The 15,779-nt window shown below is 47.9% G+C and overlaps 1 protein-coding gene across 1 annotated transcript in view; it reads right to left on the reverse strand.

Annotated features, from left to right (window-relative positions):
* Window positions 1-15,779, reverse strand: part of FSIP2 (fibrous sheath interacting protein 2) — a 46,833-nt gene that overhangs the window by 5,900 nt on the left and 25,154 nt on the right. Inside the window, exons 15-16 of the mRNA XM_054722978.1 lie at window positions 13,308-15,747; window positions 1,914-11,308 (exon numbers count right to left, since the gene is read on the reverse strand). Of these exons, the coding sequence (XP_054578953.1) occupies window positions 1,914-11,308; window positions 13,308-15,747 (11,835 nt within the window). The remainder of the gene's footprint in view (window positions 1-1,913; window positions 11,309-13,307; window positions 15,748-15,779) is intronic.

Genomic DNA, 15,779 nt, shown 5'->3' on the forward strand with positions numbered 1-15,779 from the left:
GAACCGGTGATGGAGAAAATCCGAAGTCATTCTATTTGGCTTTGGGATTTGTTACTGTGTGTGGTTTTAATAGTGTGTGTGCCTCGTGTGCTGAGAATTTGTCACCTCAAAGCAGGAAGTAAAGCCCGGAGGTGGAGCCGACAGTCGACTGGGTCTCTGATCTAATTCACTGTCTTCAGTCTTTGCTTCCTCTGTAACCACTAACCCAGGTCTCTGTCTGCGACCTGCGCTCCTTCGGCTGAGTGTTATGGCTTCGCCTGTTAATCGTTTCTCTTATCCTGTGAACATTACCAGGCTCAGAGACGGTGGGCACCACTTTCGTGTTCTTCTCTGCCTAACGAAGGTGTGTTTTGGACAGGATTTCTGAAGCTCCCTACCTGCATCGGTACCCAGATTGGTGCAGGTCACATGTCTTAGCAGAGCTCGCTATGTCTGCTTCTTTACTTGTAAGTTTTATGTTTAGGATGGCTTTTCTTCCCCTTAGAGGACAGAGGACGGGGTAATTGCTTGGGTTAAGTAGTCTCTTCCTGCTTCCTCTGGTCTATAAAGACTTAAGCAAAGAGAGCTGGTAACTAAGGGTAATATTTGTGACAGAACATTCTACCGATAATTCAAAACTGATTTTAGTGGTGTGACTGCACCGTCTGTTCACACGCTTTTGCTCCCGAGAGAGTACGTGTGAATAAATGAAGACTACCGAGTCGCATGCCAGTGCAATGCTGAGAGCCCAAATGGAACAGGAATGTTTTGAGCCAGAAAGGATTGGTCCAAAAAGTTTAGAACAAAGGAGATGAAATTAGTGTCTCAGCCCATGATAAACTCAGTTATATATGAAAGCATAAAGCCCTCCTAACATATTTACCAAACCTGAGACTGAGTCCCATGGGCTGCAGGGCAGGGCTGGGAAAGTTCACCTCCAGTTTGTGCTCCAGGGAGCATGGTCCTATACGTTTGTTTTTTTCTCCTCATTTTCCAGGCCACAGGTTATATACCCGGACACGTAGTCATCCGGTGAACAAGCACCATTAGAACAGGGGCTTCGATAAAGAAGACGAAGGTGCAGTGGATCGGTGTCACTCCACTGTCCAGACAACCCCGTCCTCAGTGGCGTAGTTTCCTTGTAACAGGACATTATTTTGGCATTTTAAAGTCCCAGGTAGTTTAATGTGTGTGGGGCCCGAGTGTGAGCGGCAGGGCAGAGCTAGATCTATCGAAAGAGGACACAGGGTCGTAAACACGGCAGCATCCGGGCTGCTGGGTCCAGGAAAAGGGGAGGAGAGGGAAGAGCCGTGTACTTCCTTGCAGTGTGGAAGAAACTGAAAAAGGCTAATATAACCAAGGTCGAATAGTAAGAAACAAGTACAATCCAAGAGTTTGTCGTCTAATGTTTTTTGTCATGTTGCTAAAAGCCAGAAGGTTACTACTGCGGTAGAGCTTTAAGCCTGAGCAATCAAAGCTGGTTAGATAGTGTTTGAACCTTCATGTGTCCTGTTAGTCTAGCTGTCCCTTTGAGACGCCTTTCGACATCCACGGTAAGATCTACAGGAACCCATGAGATTGTGTTTCTTCTGAATCTTCAAATGAAGATTATAACCGTATTCAGCCTGCTTGTACTGTGAAAGGTATGTCCCTGTATTCCCATTCTATTTAAAAACAAAACAAAACAAGCAAAACAAAACAAAACAAGTTTAAACGGATTGTCTTAGGAACACTAGCCTGAGACCGTGAGAGGGAACCACCGATGTGGCACGTCCCAGTAAGCCAGAGGACTGCAGGGCTGAACCAATTCCCCTGCTGGGCTGGGCCACAGCAGCGACAGCAGAAAGCATCCCAAATACCTATCGAGGGGGAGAGTCACAGAGCTCCCTCGTCTCACTCGTCACCTGTCGCCCTGTGGTTGCGTTTACACTTACCTCTAAGGGTTTCATGTCCAGTCGCCCCGTCTTGTTCAACGAGGTGCGTCTTTCTTTCTTTATCTTTTCCTCATTCGATGTGTCTGGTGTGGAGTAACTTCTCCCCTGGATCGATGCTCTCCTCACTTCTGCGATGCTGTGTCCGGTGTTTCTTAAACACTCCATCTGAAGCTTCTCCAGAGGTTGAGTTTTTACCGAAATGACTGCTAAGTGTTGTGAGAGAATGCCGGGATCTATTTTGATGGGCTTGTTCCCAATGTGGGGAACAATTTTAATTTGCGTTTCCTCTCCAGATGTATTTTGATCTGGAGCTTCATTCTTTGTGTCCGGGTTCATTTTGACAGCATGTTCTTGCGCCTTCTGAACAATTCTGTTCACATCTAGATCTCCAAAGTGATCCGCATTGGGATTCTTGGAGCAATCGGTGTCTGTATCTAAGGAAACGCTGGAAACGCCATGGATGATTAAATCAGCCACCTTTTTAGGGAAGACTCTGTTGGTGCCTTTGATGTCGTAGTAAAGGTCCTTATAGGTGCCGGACTGGATCAGCACATTGCTGTAGATAGAGTCGATAACCTGAGAGATCATTTCGACACTTTTCGGATGTAAAACCTGCCCTTCAGAGTCAGCGGCAACGAGGCTAATGTTACTTTTGGAGATCTCGGCGGTCACAGATTTGGTCAGCTGAGACGCGATTTTATTTAACTCGGGCTTCGACAAGTTCTTGGCGTCTTTGCTGGAGGCACTTGGCAACTTGACTAACTTGGCCAAGAACAAGGCCAATGCTTCCTCTAAACACGTGACATCCAACATGGAACCTTTTTTGGAGGAAGACTTGTCCTGGGACTTAAATTCATCAACAATTTTGACCACCTTTTCCATAATTTTGACCGCTTCCAGAACCAGTTCTGAGCTCGATACTTCTTCCTCTCCTTGCGGTTGAAATTTAGAATTGGAAATTTCCTTCACCATTAAGAAGCCTATGATGTCGGAGAGGACATTGTTCTTCCCCATCAAGTCCTTGAAGATGGACGTGTGGGAGCCAGAGTGCTTTAACACCCGGGTGTAGACAGAGTTCACGACCTTTTCGATCGTTGCATTGTCAGCTAACGGCACAGGAGCCAAGGCCTTGGCTGGTGGTATGAGTTTGATCTTACTTTTCGAGATAAAGTCTTGCAGGGAAGTTAATATCTTGGACATGATGTTTTGCATTTCAGTTTCTAGAGATTTGTTTCTTTTCTTGTCCACCTTGGGAAACACAGATAAAAGCTTGGATAGGAACTGGACGGCGATTTCTTCTATGATGTTGTAAGGCAGCCTGTGGGCAGGCGCGGGCGGAGCCTGGGGCGTGTCCGTGTTGCGGATGACGTCCTTGAGGATGTTCTCAATGATGCTGTCCACCTCCGCGCACTGACACGGCGTCAGCTCTCCGGAAAAGTAGCTCTGCAGCTGGTTCCCGGACACTTCTCGGAGCACGAGCTCCACGATGGCCTCCGAGAGGATTCGGCAGCCGCTGGCCACACACCTCCGTATCGTCTCCTGCGATCCGAACTGGGACAGGAGGTTCTCATAAATAGAAAGGGCCACCAGTTGGATGACCTCGTCGTCGTTGGGGTGTAAGGACTCCACGTACTGAATGGTCATGTCTTCGTCTTTGGAGATCTCTGCCATGACGGTGCCCAGCAACTTCATCTGGAGGAAATCCAGTTCTGTGATCCACCCGCCCTCCGAGGTTTCTGCTTTGGTTTTGGGTACGATTGAGAAAATCTTATGTAAGAGAGCAGAAATCACGTTCTGTAAGAATTCGTGAGGCAGCAGGACGGTGTACGGCGAGGACGTCTGACACTCTTTACTGGCCGTCTGAACCGCCTTTTTGACCTTTTTGACAACATCCTTAGATTCCAGAGGCAGACACGCCGCCGCTGGGACCTCATCGCCGGGCTCCAAGTTCAGCTGATGTTGAAAAACTTCGTTGATCACCGCGCTGGTCAGTCTTTTTGCTAAATTTCCCCCGTTGCTCTTTATATTCCGACGGAGGGAGTCTTGAGACCTATGTTCCTTCAAAATATTGCACACAGAAGAGTGAACAACTTTGTTAACCAACGATTTATCGATGGCCGGGATTCTATCTAGGAAAGACATCTTATCTAGAGGGATTTTTTTCACCACTTTATGCATTTGTGACACTTTCCCTCCCGTGGCTTTCTTAGTGGGAGGTGAGGCTCCATCTGCCGTTGGCTCTTTCTGCTCGGGAGGCCCTTTAGGAACGGATGGCCCTTTACCTCCAGGCGGGGTCAGCGGGCTTTCCTTTTCCGGCCTAAAGACCTTGATCTGCGCCTTGGACAGCTCCTGTAGCAGCGAATCAATGAGCTGCATGGCTGTGTCGTAGAGGTCGGCTTGATGTTGGCCATCACTGACATTTTGGCCTCTCTCAGCCGTCTGTGCTTCTGGTGAGGCACAAAGGACCAACTTGTTAACCATCTCGATGATCACATCCTCTAGAAGTTTTGCAGGGAAAATTCCAGGCTTACTTTTCGGAGCGTACTGAGCACCGTCTGGTTTCCTGGGTTCAGTTTTAATCTCCTCCACTTTCACTTTCTCTTTTCCTCCCCCTTGTTTTTTCTCTTTCTCTCTCGCTCTCTCGTTATCCTTTTCTTCTTCCTTCTCCGGGGCAGGGAGATCTTTGTTAACCGAGAGGGACAAGTCCTTGAATGAAACAGACTGGGCAAAATCCTTGCGGACCTTATCACTTGGGGGCTGTTGGGAATGTGAACATTCCGATTCTGGAGCAAAGTATGTTTCTAAGATGTTGTCATAAATATTTTCGGTGATATTTTGAACACGTTCATAGTCTGCACTTCGTTTGCTTACATCGACGAGAGGGGGACTGCCTTTTCTGTGCACAGTGCTCGGCTTTGGAGTTACTCTGTCTTCCGTGGTGGTCGCTGCGTCTGCCACTTTGGGTGTCAGAGGCAACGGACAAAGCTCGTATTCTTTTTTCAATACACTTCCTCTTGTCTGGTCACCCTTTTGTTTGTTTGTGTCCAAATTCGGTCCAACCATCTCCTCCTTCCGCTCTGTCGCACCGGCAGCTTCTGGAGTCTGTGTGCACGCCTCCGTATGTTGCTTCTCTTCATCTGTTGACAGCGATTTGCTTTTCTTCTCCGGTTCATCATTTTTCTGTGCTCCCTTCAGCTCCGACTTCGGACTGTCTTTACTTTTCACACTGGTAGCTGGAGAGGTAACTGTTGGTACCTTCTCAGTGTGATTTTTAATTGAAACTGTCATTTTATTTTCATTCTCTTTCTTTTTAGTTGCTGCACCTGCAGCTGACCCTGACAGCAGGTTGACCAGGCTACATTTCATTGTTTTCGTCAGAGAGGTGACTTTCCGGTCTTGGAGCTCGCCTTTCTTAACGGACGTCTCCTCACTTTGGAGACTTTTCTTTCTGTTTGCTGTGCCTCTGTCTAGTTCCAAAGTTCCCGGCACCTGTTTCCGGTCTGAGGTGGGAGAAGTGTATTTATAGGATTGCACTGAAAAAGTAAGTTGGTTTCCTTTGGGGCCTGTGCTACTCGGTGCAGTGGTTTTCTGTGGTAGGTGTTGCACCCTTTGGGTGATGGGATCTGGATTTAGAAATGAAAAGAAGGTGGAAGACCAGTCTCCTGTAAACAGGGGTTGAATTTCGAAGGCAGAGATTGCCTTTTGGGCTAATCCAGCAATCGTTTCTATTAGCATGTGACCTTTATCATCCTTCTGAATGTCATCCGAGTCGTACTTCCCTATGAACTCATCGTACACAAAGCTGGATATCTTATCCACTGTCTCTTTATCAACTGGTGGGAAAGCAAAGACTTCTTCAGCATTCGGTAGAACTTTAATTTCACTTTTCCTGAATTCTCCTACCAGAGAGTTTGCAAATTTTACAGCCAACCCCACAAGGTCTGGCTCTGGCATCCCTTTTTTCTTAGGATCTTCAGTAATACTTAGAAGGGAATAAAATTTGCGAACAAGGTCAACCACTACGTCTTCCAAAAATGTGGCCGAGTAGAGAGAAGTCTGAGTCTTCTCTTTCCCAGGTTTGGTGAGTGCAGAGGCCCCCTCACCCTGGAAAAATGGCCTCAGATGATGGTCCATAATTTCCTTCATAATGAAACCTGCGACTTTACTGAGGAACGAGCCTGCTTTTTTGTCTGCGTCTCTTTGCACTTCAGCTTGAAATTCAGATTTTTTCACGATATTGTTACATATCGAGTCAACCAAGTTCTCAATCACGTCTAGTTGGGTACTCTCTGCGTTCTCTTCTGCCCTGGCGAGACGGATTTCATGTTCCGTAATTTCTTTGATAATGTCATCCGTCAGTTTTGAAGCTGCAGCCACAAACTCATCATCGGGTGCCACGCCTTCGTCTTTGAGCGCGCTCTCCCTGTGGCTGGAAGGGAAGATGCACCCTATGAGCTTGAAAACGATGTTTTCCAACAGCGCGCGCGGCAGCACGGTCACGCACGGGGCGGCGGGGCTGTCCTTGGTGATGACAGTCAGCACGTTTCTGATGATGTTATCGGTTTGAAGGGAAGAACAGGAAGAAGACACCAATTCTCCTGACACTAACGATTGCACCTGCTGATCATAAATTTCTTCCAAGAGTAAATGATAAATTTTCCTGCCAAAAGAAGTCGTGTCACTTTGCATAACCTTGTAGACTTGAATCAGAGACTTGTATTCACCTAATATCTTTTCATAAATCAGGTTGGCTGTTTTTTGAACCATTTCTTTGTATCTTGCCGAAGAACACATATCGTCGTCGGAATAATTCGAAACCACAATCTCCGACGTGGTGAACTCCAGAACAATGGACTTTACTAATGTCGTAACGATGTCAGTGATTTTGCCTTTCACTGTATCTGGCTGCTCAGCCGCCAGGACGTTGTGTGAGAACGCGTACAGGAGCTTACACAACAGCTCGGCGATGACCTCCTCCAGAAAGGCCGCCGAGTTCACGACGAGAGCCAACGTTCCTTGCTGAGCGCCGGCTGCTTTCTGTTTATTGTCAAGATCAACCACAGCCGAGAGGCGTGTTTTGTCTCCAGGTAAAAATGACTGGAGATGATGGTTAAATATTTCCTTTATGATAAAACTCGCTATTTTCGAAACAGGCATCTTACTTATCCCCTTCTTATCCTTTGTGAGAGACTGGTAGAGCTTTGAATGTGAAAGGTCGGCGTAGATGGAATCCACCATGGCCTGGATTTCTTTCTCGGACATCATGCTCTGTTTTCCACTGCCATGTTTGACGATGCAGATCGCATGTTTGGAAATGATTGACATAATTTCGTGTATAAGTTTTATGACGGAATCACTTAACTCCGACTTGGAAGTGCCCCCGCCTTCTGCGCTGGAGGCCAGCGGGCCCACCTGCGAGACCAGCTGGGTGACGACCTTTTCCAGGTGGGTGTGCGATAGCATGGTGGTGTAGATCGTCGACGCCTGTCTTTGGAACCGTGATTTAGTGATGTAACACTGGACTTTCTTTATCAAAACACCGACGTTCAGTGTGGTGTACGACTTAAAACGGAGCTTTCCTACCAGCTTTGGGTGAATTTGGAAATCAAACGTGTGGGCCAGGATGCTTTTCGTCACCCTGGCTGCCAGGGTCTTTGTGTCATTTAGAAAATCGTAATCGGGCAGGATGTCCATTTCATATTCTTGCAACACTTTGCTGAACACCATGTCCACGATGCTTTGGAGGACGTCGCTCTCCACCGGAGGCAAGCAGCACTGCTCCTCGGCGTCCTCCAGGAGGCGCACCTGGGCTCTTGAGAACTCTTCCGCTATCAGATGTATGAGCTTCCCAGCTTTGTCCAAAAGCTCGTCTTCCGAGTCCTTTGCTGGTTTTGTTTGCACAATGCCCAACACCCTGTGGAATATTTTCCTTAAAACCCCAAAGATCACCTCTTCCAGAAACGCTGCCGAGTAGACGTTGGCAGGAGGCCATGGCCTGCGCTCGCCGTCGGGGGGTATGTCTGCGGGGGAAGGCAGTGCCTTCCTGTCCACAAACGGCTGCAGGTGCTGTTGACAAATATGTTTGATGATGAAACCTGCTATTCTGTCGACGAGAGCATCGTTGCTGCCTTTGATATTTTGTTCAACCGACTCCTGAGATTCGGAGTTTTGTAAAATATTTTCAAAGACGGAGTCCACCAGGTGCTGGACATCATCTTCTGAATAAACAAACTTGGTTTCGTCATCATCTTTTGAGAATTGGATGTCATGTTGAGAAATTTTCATCCTAATGTCACTGATTATATTGGAAGCGATCTCATTGAAATTCACTCTTGGCCTATCTTTTAGAGTTTCTGTGTTTGGCACGAAGTCGGATGCAGGAGAAAAGATCCTAGATAATAGTACCCTGATCATGTCTTCTAAAAACGTGTACGGCAGCAAGGTGTTATACGGAGATAAGCTCGGGCTCGGCGTGGCGGGTTTGCTGATGTTGCTGACGATGTCCTGGATGACGTTCTGAGCTGTGGAAATAGAACAGGAAGAGGACACGTCGCCAGAGAACAGCGGGTGAAGGAGGTAATCGGAAATGGTTGCGACAGTTAAGTTGGTGACGTTTTCCACAAACGTCTCGCTGCCTTCAGACTCGGGGTCCACCTCGGGGTCCAGCCCGTGCTGCTGTAACACGTTTTTGTAGACGGAGGAGACGAGCTCATCCACGATGTCTGTGCCCACAGAGGGGCCGGCGCCCTCCTTGCCGCCACAGAGCATGTGAGTTGTGGCTTTGTCCAAGTGGGTGCTTATCGAGGTCACTATTTTTTGTGTCATGTTTTCCAGCTCAGTGTCAGTGTTCTGCTTGGAGCTGAAAATCTTTGATAAAAGTCTGGCCACGATTTCCCCTATGAACGTGTCAGGGTAAGCGCCCGAGGGCGAGGGCCTCGTGGGTCTGTGTGACTCCGTGACCTCACGGAGGACCCGTTTCACCATGTTCGATATTGCGTCCAGTGGGGTATTTGGACGGGGCAAGCCTTCCTCACACAGAAATGGCTGAAGATGGTTCTCAATAATCTCTTGGATAATAAAACTGGCTATTCGGTCCACCATACCTGGGCTTCGGCTCATTAGACTGTTCTGGATTGCGACAAGGGAGTCAGACATTTGCATAAGGTTATGATACACAGAATCCACCATCTTCTGGGTGTTTTTCCCTGCGCATAGCTCTGGGTTGTCACAAATAGTGAACCAAATTTTGTGTTTGGAAATGGCTGATAGGACCTTATTTATGATACAGTTAGACATTTCACTAAAATCTGAACTCATGAACTCTTTTCTTCCCAGAGAGGAAGCCTTACTGGGCGGAGCAGTGAGCTGAGCTAGAAGCCTCCTGATGATATCCTCCAAAAAGGAGTGCGGCACCCTGGTGCTGTAGCCTCCCGAAGAGCTGGATCTGGAAGCAAATTCTCTCAGGGACCCTTGTAGCTTCTGCAGGATGATTTCCGCCTCGAGAGGGCAGGAGGAGTTAGGGCTGAGCTTTTCCCGGAAGCAAGGTGGGAGTTGGTAGTCTAAGATCTCTAACAGGATGCCATTGGTTATTTGTCCTGCTAGTGAGGTGTTGTCACGTGCCAGATTCACACCGCAGGTCACTTTCAATTGATATTTCTGGAGAACATCAGGGTAAACCGAGTCAACAACCCTACGCACCAGTGCCTTTTGGACCGGCGGGAAGCACAGCCTCTCCTCCACGTACCGCAGAACGGTGACCTGCGCGCGGTTAAACTCCCTCACCACGTTGTTGACAAGCAGTGTGTTCATCTCATTGAGCCGGGCCTCGGTGATGCCTTCATTTTTGCCCCACAGGGAAGTGGAGAGATTGAAGAACAGTTCTGAAATGATTTCCTCCAAAAATGTGGCCGAATAAACACCTGTACTCCTGCTCCCCTGATGTAGCTTGTTATGGATGGCTGTTTCCTGCCTTCTACGGGGTGACACAGAAGAGGCACTTACTGAGCACTTCCTGCCAAACGGTGATTGTGTTTTGGAGCGGACCACGCTGGAGAGATTTAGGGATCCGGTCGGAGCATGACCGTCACAACTGGTGAAGCTGGCAGAACCTTTACCTTGTCCGAATCCTGCTAATCCTGGCCTTTTTGCTTTTATAAAACCCAACTGTCTTTCCTGTGTTCTGCCCTTTAAATGCTTGCTTGCACCGGGTGGGCTGTGAGGGAGCTGAATATTTGGACAGAGTTTGTCCATCAGGGACTTAACCAAGCTGTGGGAAATGAGGGTGAGCATGGAGTCTGATGACAATACATCTGGATCCATTTCTGCCAGATTTTCCAAAAGATCTGACGTATAATCTCCTTGGAACTGTTCACAGCCCATTGCCCCCTTACCGTCACCAAAGTCCTCGTCTTCTACACCTTGAAGCATTTTTAAAAGTTGACATTCTTCGGCAGATATTCCATCAGAAGGAGGGTCATGATCAAGAAATACAGTGTTGGTGCATTTTTCCAAAAGCGTTCTGATAAGTTTCTCACACACGACGTTGAGAAGGAAAATGGATTTGGGGGTGAGCCCTACGTTACTACTCGAGGATGATAAAGATTTCCTGGCTTTTTCGTAAGAATCCATGGGCTCACCTCGGCGTTCATCTGGTAAAAATAAATCTAAAACAATATTGAAGACCTTATTGACGACTTCTTTGGATTCACGAGTTTTCAGACTACTGACGATACTGTCTAACTTGTATGCCAGGTAATTCAATTTATCTTTTTGAATGAGATGTTCATTTTGGTGAGTAGATGATTCCCAATTTCTGCAGCTTATCTGTCTTTTCATGGTGCTTGTTTTGTTGCACATGGACACACTATTGCTTCTGAGCATGGACACTGGTTTACTTCTTCCGTTGCTTTCAAGGTGATGAGTTACTCCTATCACTTTGGACAGGACGTGAATCACTCCTATTAAGAGATCCTGGAAGAGATGGTCAAAGTCAGTGGCAGTGACTCCTGGGCAATAAATGTACTTTGCTTTTGAAGAAAACATTTGCTGTGCAATGTCAGGCTCTATAATGTTACTGTTGAAAAGGATTTTAGTAATGATTTCAGAAATATTTAAAGCAAGTTCTTCAATAGAAATCGACCTGTTCTCAAATACTTGAGAATCAATGGAAATAATCTTGTTACATCCTGAATTTTGGCTTTCCCATGCCTTCTCCCTTTCTCTGCCACCTTGGATGCCATCAGAAATGCTCGAAATTAAATGGCAAATGACAGACTCGGTGAGATGTTCGCAAAGTTGGTAAAGCGAAGAATCATTGTATATGCTTCTTAGACGCTGTTCTGACTCGTACGTTTTCTTTGACAGCACAGAAACAATCGACATCATCTCACTGGGCACTTCAAAAAGAAAATATAATTTGTAGCATGCATTAAGAGAAGTATGGAAAATTCAACATATCGGTAACTATTTACATATGAATTTTAAACCTTTGGAACACTTCACTAAAGAAAAACTTAGTCAAGAAAGAAATTGGGTTTTCTTCTGATATTTATTTCCCACCTTGTGGAATCGTAATTTTAGCCAGAAAGTTGAGAAAATTAACCCTGAAGAATTAAAATTCTAAGTCAAGTGCTGATGTCTGACTTGCTTAGGTGGTCATGGGCTCTAAGAGGTTGGAAATTCTGGGGCAGAAACATGAGTTTCAAGATGAGTTTTATGTCCTTGCATGTCCACAGTGACAACGGGGGACCTCGCATAATTACTGAGCACATGTTCTGAGTCAAACATTTCACGGTGTGCTGTGTGTCACTCAGGAAACGGAGGAGTTGTGTGGCCACAAGAACACGATGGAATAGAATTGTGCTCATTGCGGAAGTGTAAGGGATGCATGGTCATGGCAGGACTTGACTAACCCCCAGATTGTAGGTTGTCACAAAAATGGGAGGCCAAGCCAGCCAGGCGGAGGACTCCCTTCTCTCTTCCACGCAACAACATATTCACTGCAAATCGCACACCTGGTTGGGGTGGCCAGATTCTTGGAGGGTCAGTCAGAGCGCCAGTCTTGGCTCTCGTCACTCCCTCAGGACGCAGCCGTCTATTCCACCCCCGCGTGTGGAAGGAGACAGGTCTCTGTGGAGGTGGGAGGGGTTTGGCTGAGCTTTGACTGCTTGAAAAGAGGGTCCCATGATGAGATGGAGGGAGCGAGGAAGGAATATTCCTCATGAAAGGAGGACCAGGGGCGAGATCACGGGAAGGCACCGGACACCAATGGGATGGAGTCAGAAATCTGCTTTGGTTGGCTTTGTTTTCCTTTATGAAGTTCAGTCAGGCCATGCTGGGAGACAGTCCGTTGAGGAGCTTGCAGCTGCAGTTATACAACTGCTCACCTCAGAAAAAATGCCAGTTTTAAGGCTGGAAATGACCTTTGTCTGCAGGTGGCAGGACTGGTAGTATGTGCTCTCATATTTCGAATGTCGGGCAAGTGATGTATCTGGACTGGTGATGTAGCTTACTGGTAACTGGAATTATTGATCCAGTTCAGGGCTATTACAGTATTATCAGATTCCATTTTATGAAATTGCCAATAATCAACAGGTTTGGACCTGCAAGAATGGCTATTACATGTGGTTAAACCTAACATACGCAGGCAAGCATTCTTAGAGAGGGAGTGAAACTATCTTTGTAAGAAAATGTTTATAGTACGACACCTAAAAGGAATGTAAGAATACTGCAATGTAAACAAAACCAGGCGTGGCCCAGTGGCTGAGCATCAACCTATGAACCAGGAGGTCGTGGTTCGATTTCTGGTCAGGGCACAGGCCCGGGTTGCGGGCTGGATCCCCAGTGTGGGTTGTGTGCAGGAGGCAGCCCATCAGTGATTCTCTCTCATCACTGATGTTTCACTCTCTCGCTCCCTCTGCCTTCCTCTCTGAAATCAGTAAAGGTATATTAAAAACAAAACCAAAATCAATAAAACCCCAGATGTTGAATGCCACTGCTCTTATAAACTGTGACTAATAATGGCAAAGACGTCAACAGTACACCGTGAAAAGGTGAGTTGCTAGCCTGCAATCAGCTCACTGTGGCTTTGGCGTGAAGAAGCCATGCACGAGAATTTAAAAAACTCTTTGGAGCCCATGCCCCGTGCTCCCCCCGGCTCTCACGTAGGCCCGTTACCTCTCCTCTGCGCTGCGGGAAAATGACCACCACACCCTTTCAGGTTCCAACCCCGTGAATGTGGGACTCTTTGTCAGGGTCCTGACGCAGTAAGGAGTACCAAGTCCCCACCTCCAAGGCTGTTTTCAGAAAGATGGTCTAGAGACCATTAAACACATCTATTTTTTTTTTTCTTCTAAATTAGGTCAACGTTTACAGGAAGTTCTCTCTTTTGCTTACCTCTAGTTTTGAAGTTCTGGAAATACGTGACCACACATGTGGTTACATGTCTTGCTACCAGATTAATTTCATTTGGACCCAGTTCATGGTCAGCAAAAGCAATGACTTCAAATTCCTTCATAGTCTTGACCTTTGGGTCGCTCTTATTTTCCCATTTTTGCAATAAAGAAAAGTCTCCCCTGCTGGCTTCCGGGTTTCTGCTTCCTCCTTTGGGGGTGCAGCTGGTCCTGTCACCCCACATGGTAAGCACACTCTTCTTCTCGCCCCTGTGTCCTCCAGGGCTTGGCGCGGATATGAAAAATGGTTTAATTGTCTCCGTGCGTTCACTCATGGGTGGTTGACTAGGAAAACCATAGCTGGACAACACAGTGTTGACAATATTTTCTGCCGCTAAACATATCTTGAGTGGAGAAACGGTTGTCTGAGTTTGGTCAGGCCCACCAACTGGTTTTGGGGTCCCATAATGAAACACTTTTGGGTTTTTAGCTTTTTGCATTTCTATGAAGGACAGGCCTTGCTTTAATGCTTCTTCTGTGGACTCAGTCACCCTCTTAGACAGCTTTTGTAAGATATTGCCTTCAGGGAGGGAGCTGGTTCCTGGCATGGCTCCATCAGATGACCATTCCCGGGGGCCATAGTCTGGGACCTGGTTTCTAGAGGATGTTGGCGCATTTGCCGAGTCAGGCCTTTCCATGGGCTCCGAGCTCCTGCCCGGGCCTTCTCCAGGGGCTCTGGCATATGGAGGGACGTTGTTTGGAGCCCTGTACCTCTTCTTCGTGTCGTCTTCAGGATGAAACACCAAACCGGGAACGCTAACCTGTGGCGGCCCGTTCCCAAAATGAACTTCCTTTGACTTGGGAATTTTCATATCAGTTGCCAATGCAAGATGATTAACGATATAGGTGTTTTCCACTCCTGGGAACAGACTCGGGAGGTTTTTGATGAGAGACTCACTGACGTGCGTACACTGGTCCATCAGGGCACCGATGATCTCACTCGCAGCCACGTTCTCGTGCAGCCCGCTGCCCGGTGGCTCTGCCTGGCTTATTTCCTCGTCCAGCTTGCTCTTGATGACACCCAGCATGTCGCTGGTGATGGTGACAGCGCACGTGAGCAATTCTGAGTGGAACGCGTGAACCTGTAGGAAAACATTCTGTGCGTTTTCCCTGGAAATAATAGAACTTGACCTGGAATCATCAGCCAACTTTTTCAGTGATTGCGGTTTGGGCAGCATCTTTTTGCTTAACAGTCTCTGCTGGGCCGGAAACAGGTTTTCCACAGGCATTTTCACCATTTCGGAAAATTCGTATTTGCAGGTATGTTTAAACTGCAAGTCTACAAAGGACTCCAGCATGCCTAGCACCCTCTCCACCATGTCCAGGACCATCTGCTTGGCAGAGCCCAGACACGCTTGGTCCTTGGGGTCCACGCAGTAGGCTGGCACGCCGCCGAGGACGTCCTTGGCCGGAAAGCCGTGCTTGCTCTGAGCCGTGTGTTCTTTCCGACTTGCTAGAGCGTCCTTACTGTCCGGGGCGGGCATCTGGGACAGAAAGCACAGCTGTAGTTTTTCAAGCAGCATTTCAACAATTTCCCTCGCGAACATATTAATTTGTGCCTTGGTGGCCTCCGCTCGCGCAGACGCTCCTTTAAAGCGGCCATGGATCCCGCTTTCCCAGTCCTCAGGGTGCGTCAGATTTAAAAGGGAAAGAGAATATTCTAATTCCTTCGATTTCATTGCAATGACAGTCAACACATTTTCAGCCACTACCAGTAAGTTACATTTTTCACTTTCCATGTCATTTGCTTCTGCCTGCCATTTGTCAAACATTTTCTTAAATATTCCGTCTTTAGGGAAGATCTGCTCGAGCTGGGAAGAGACGTTTTCCAAGTAAAAGCAGGCCTGTGTCTCAGCGAAGCCCCCCACGCGCGTGTGCCCCGGGGAAGGCTTGAGGTCCGCCGGAGCCGGAGCCGAGAATGCGCTCGGAGGGGCCGGGCTGTGGGTGCCTGGCGCGTACACCCCTTGCAGAACGGCGCAGACGAGTCTGTTTGCCGCCAGGATTTGGTCCAATGGCAACGCCTTCACGCTGACCAGGGCTCTCGTTTGCTTCGCCTTTTCAAACTCGTTCACGGTCGTCTCCAGGATCGCACTGGTCACGCGCGTGGCGTGCGCTCTCAGGTCTGCGGCGGGCAGCCTGGCGCCCCGCGCGCCCTTGGCGTCCCCGGCGGTGAGCGCGTGCGGCAGCCCCAGGCAGGTCTTGGACTGGCTGCCCTTCGGAGGCCTCTCCGCAGGCCCCCCTTTGGTCTTGCCCTTGGCCTTAGCACCAGCCGGGCCCAGGGGCGGTTTTGTCTTCAAATTAGGCAGAGAAGTCACTTTCGATTTTGCTTTTAAACTTGTTTTAAAAGTTGGCTGGAGGCTGCCCTTCGGGTTCACTCTAAGGCTCTGGAGCCTTTGCGGTTGCAGGTCCTCAGCAC

The sequence above is a fragment of the Eptesicus fuscus genome, chromosome 11 (genome assembly GCF_027574615.1).
Source record: "Eptesicus fuscus isolate TK198812 chromosome 11, DD_ASM_mEF_20220401, whole genome shotgun sequence".
Taxonomy (NCBI): Eukaryota; Metazoa; Chordata; class Mammalia; order Chiroptera; family Vespertilionidae; genus Eptesicus; species Eptesicus fuscus.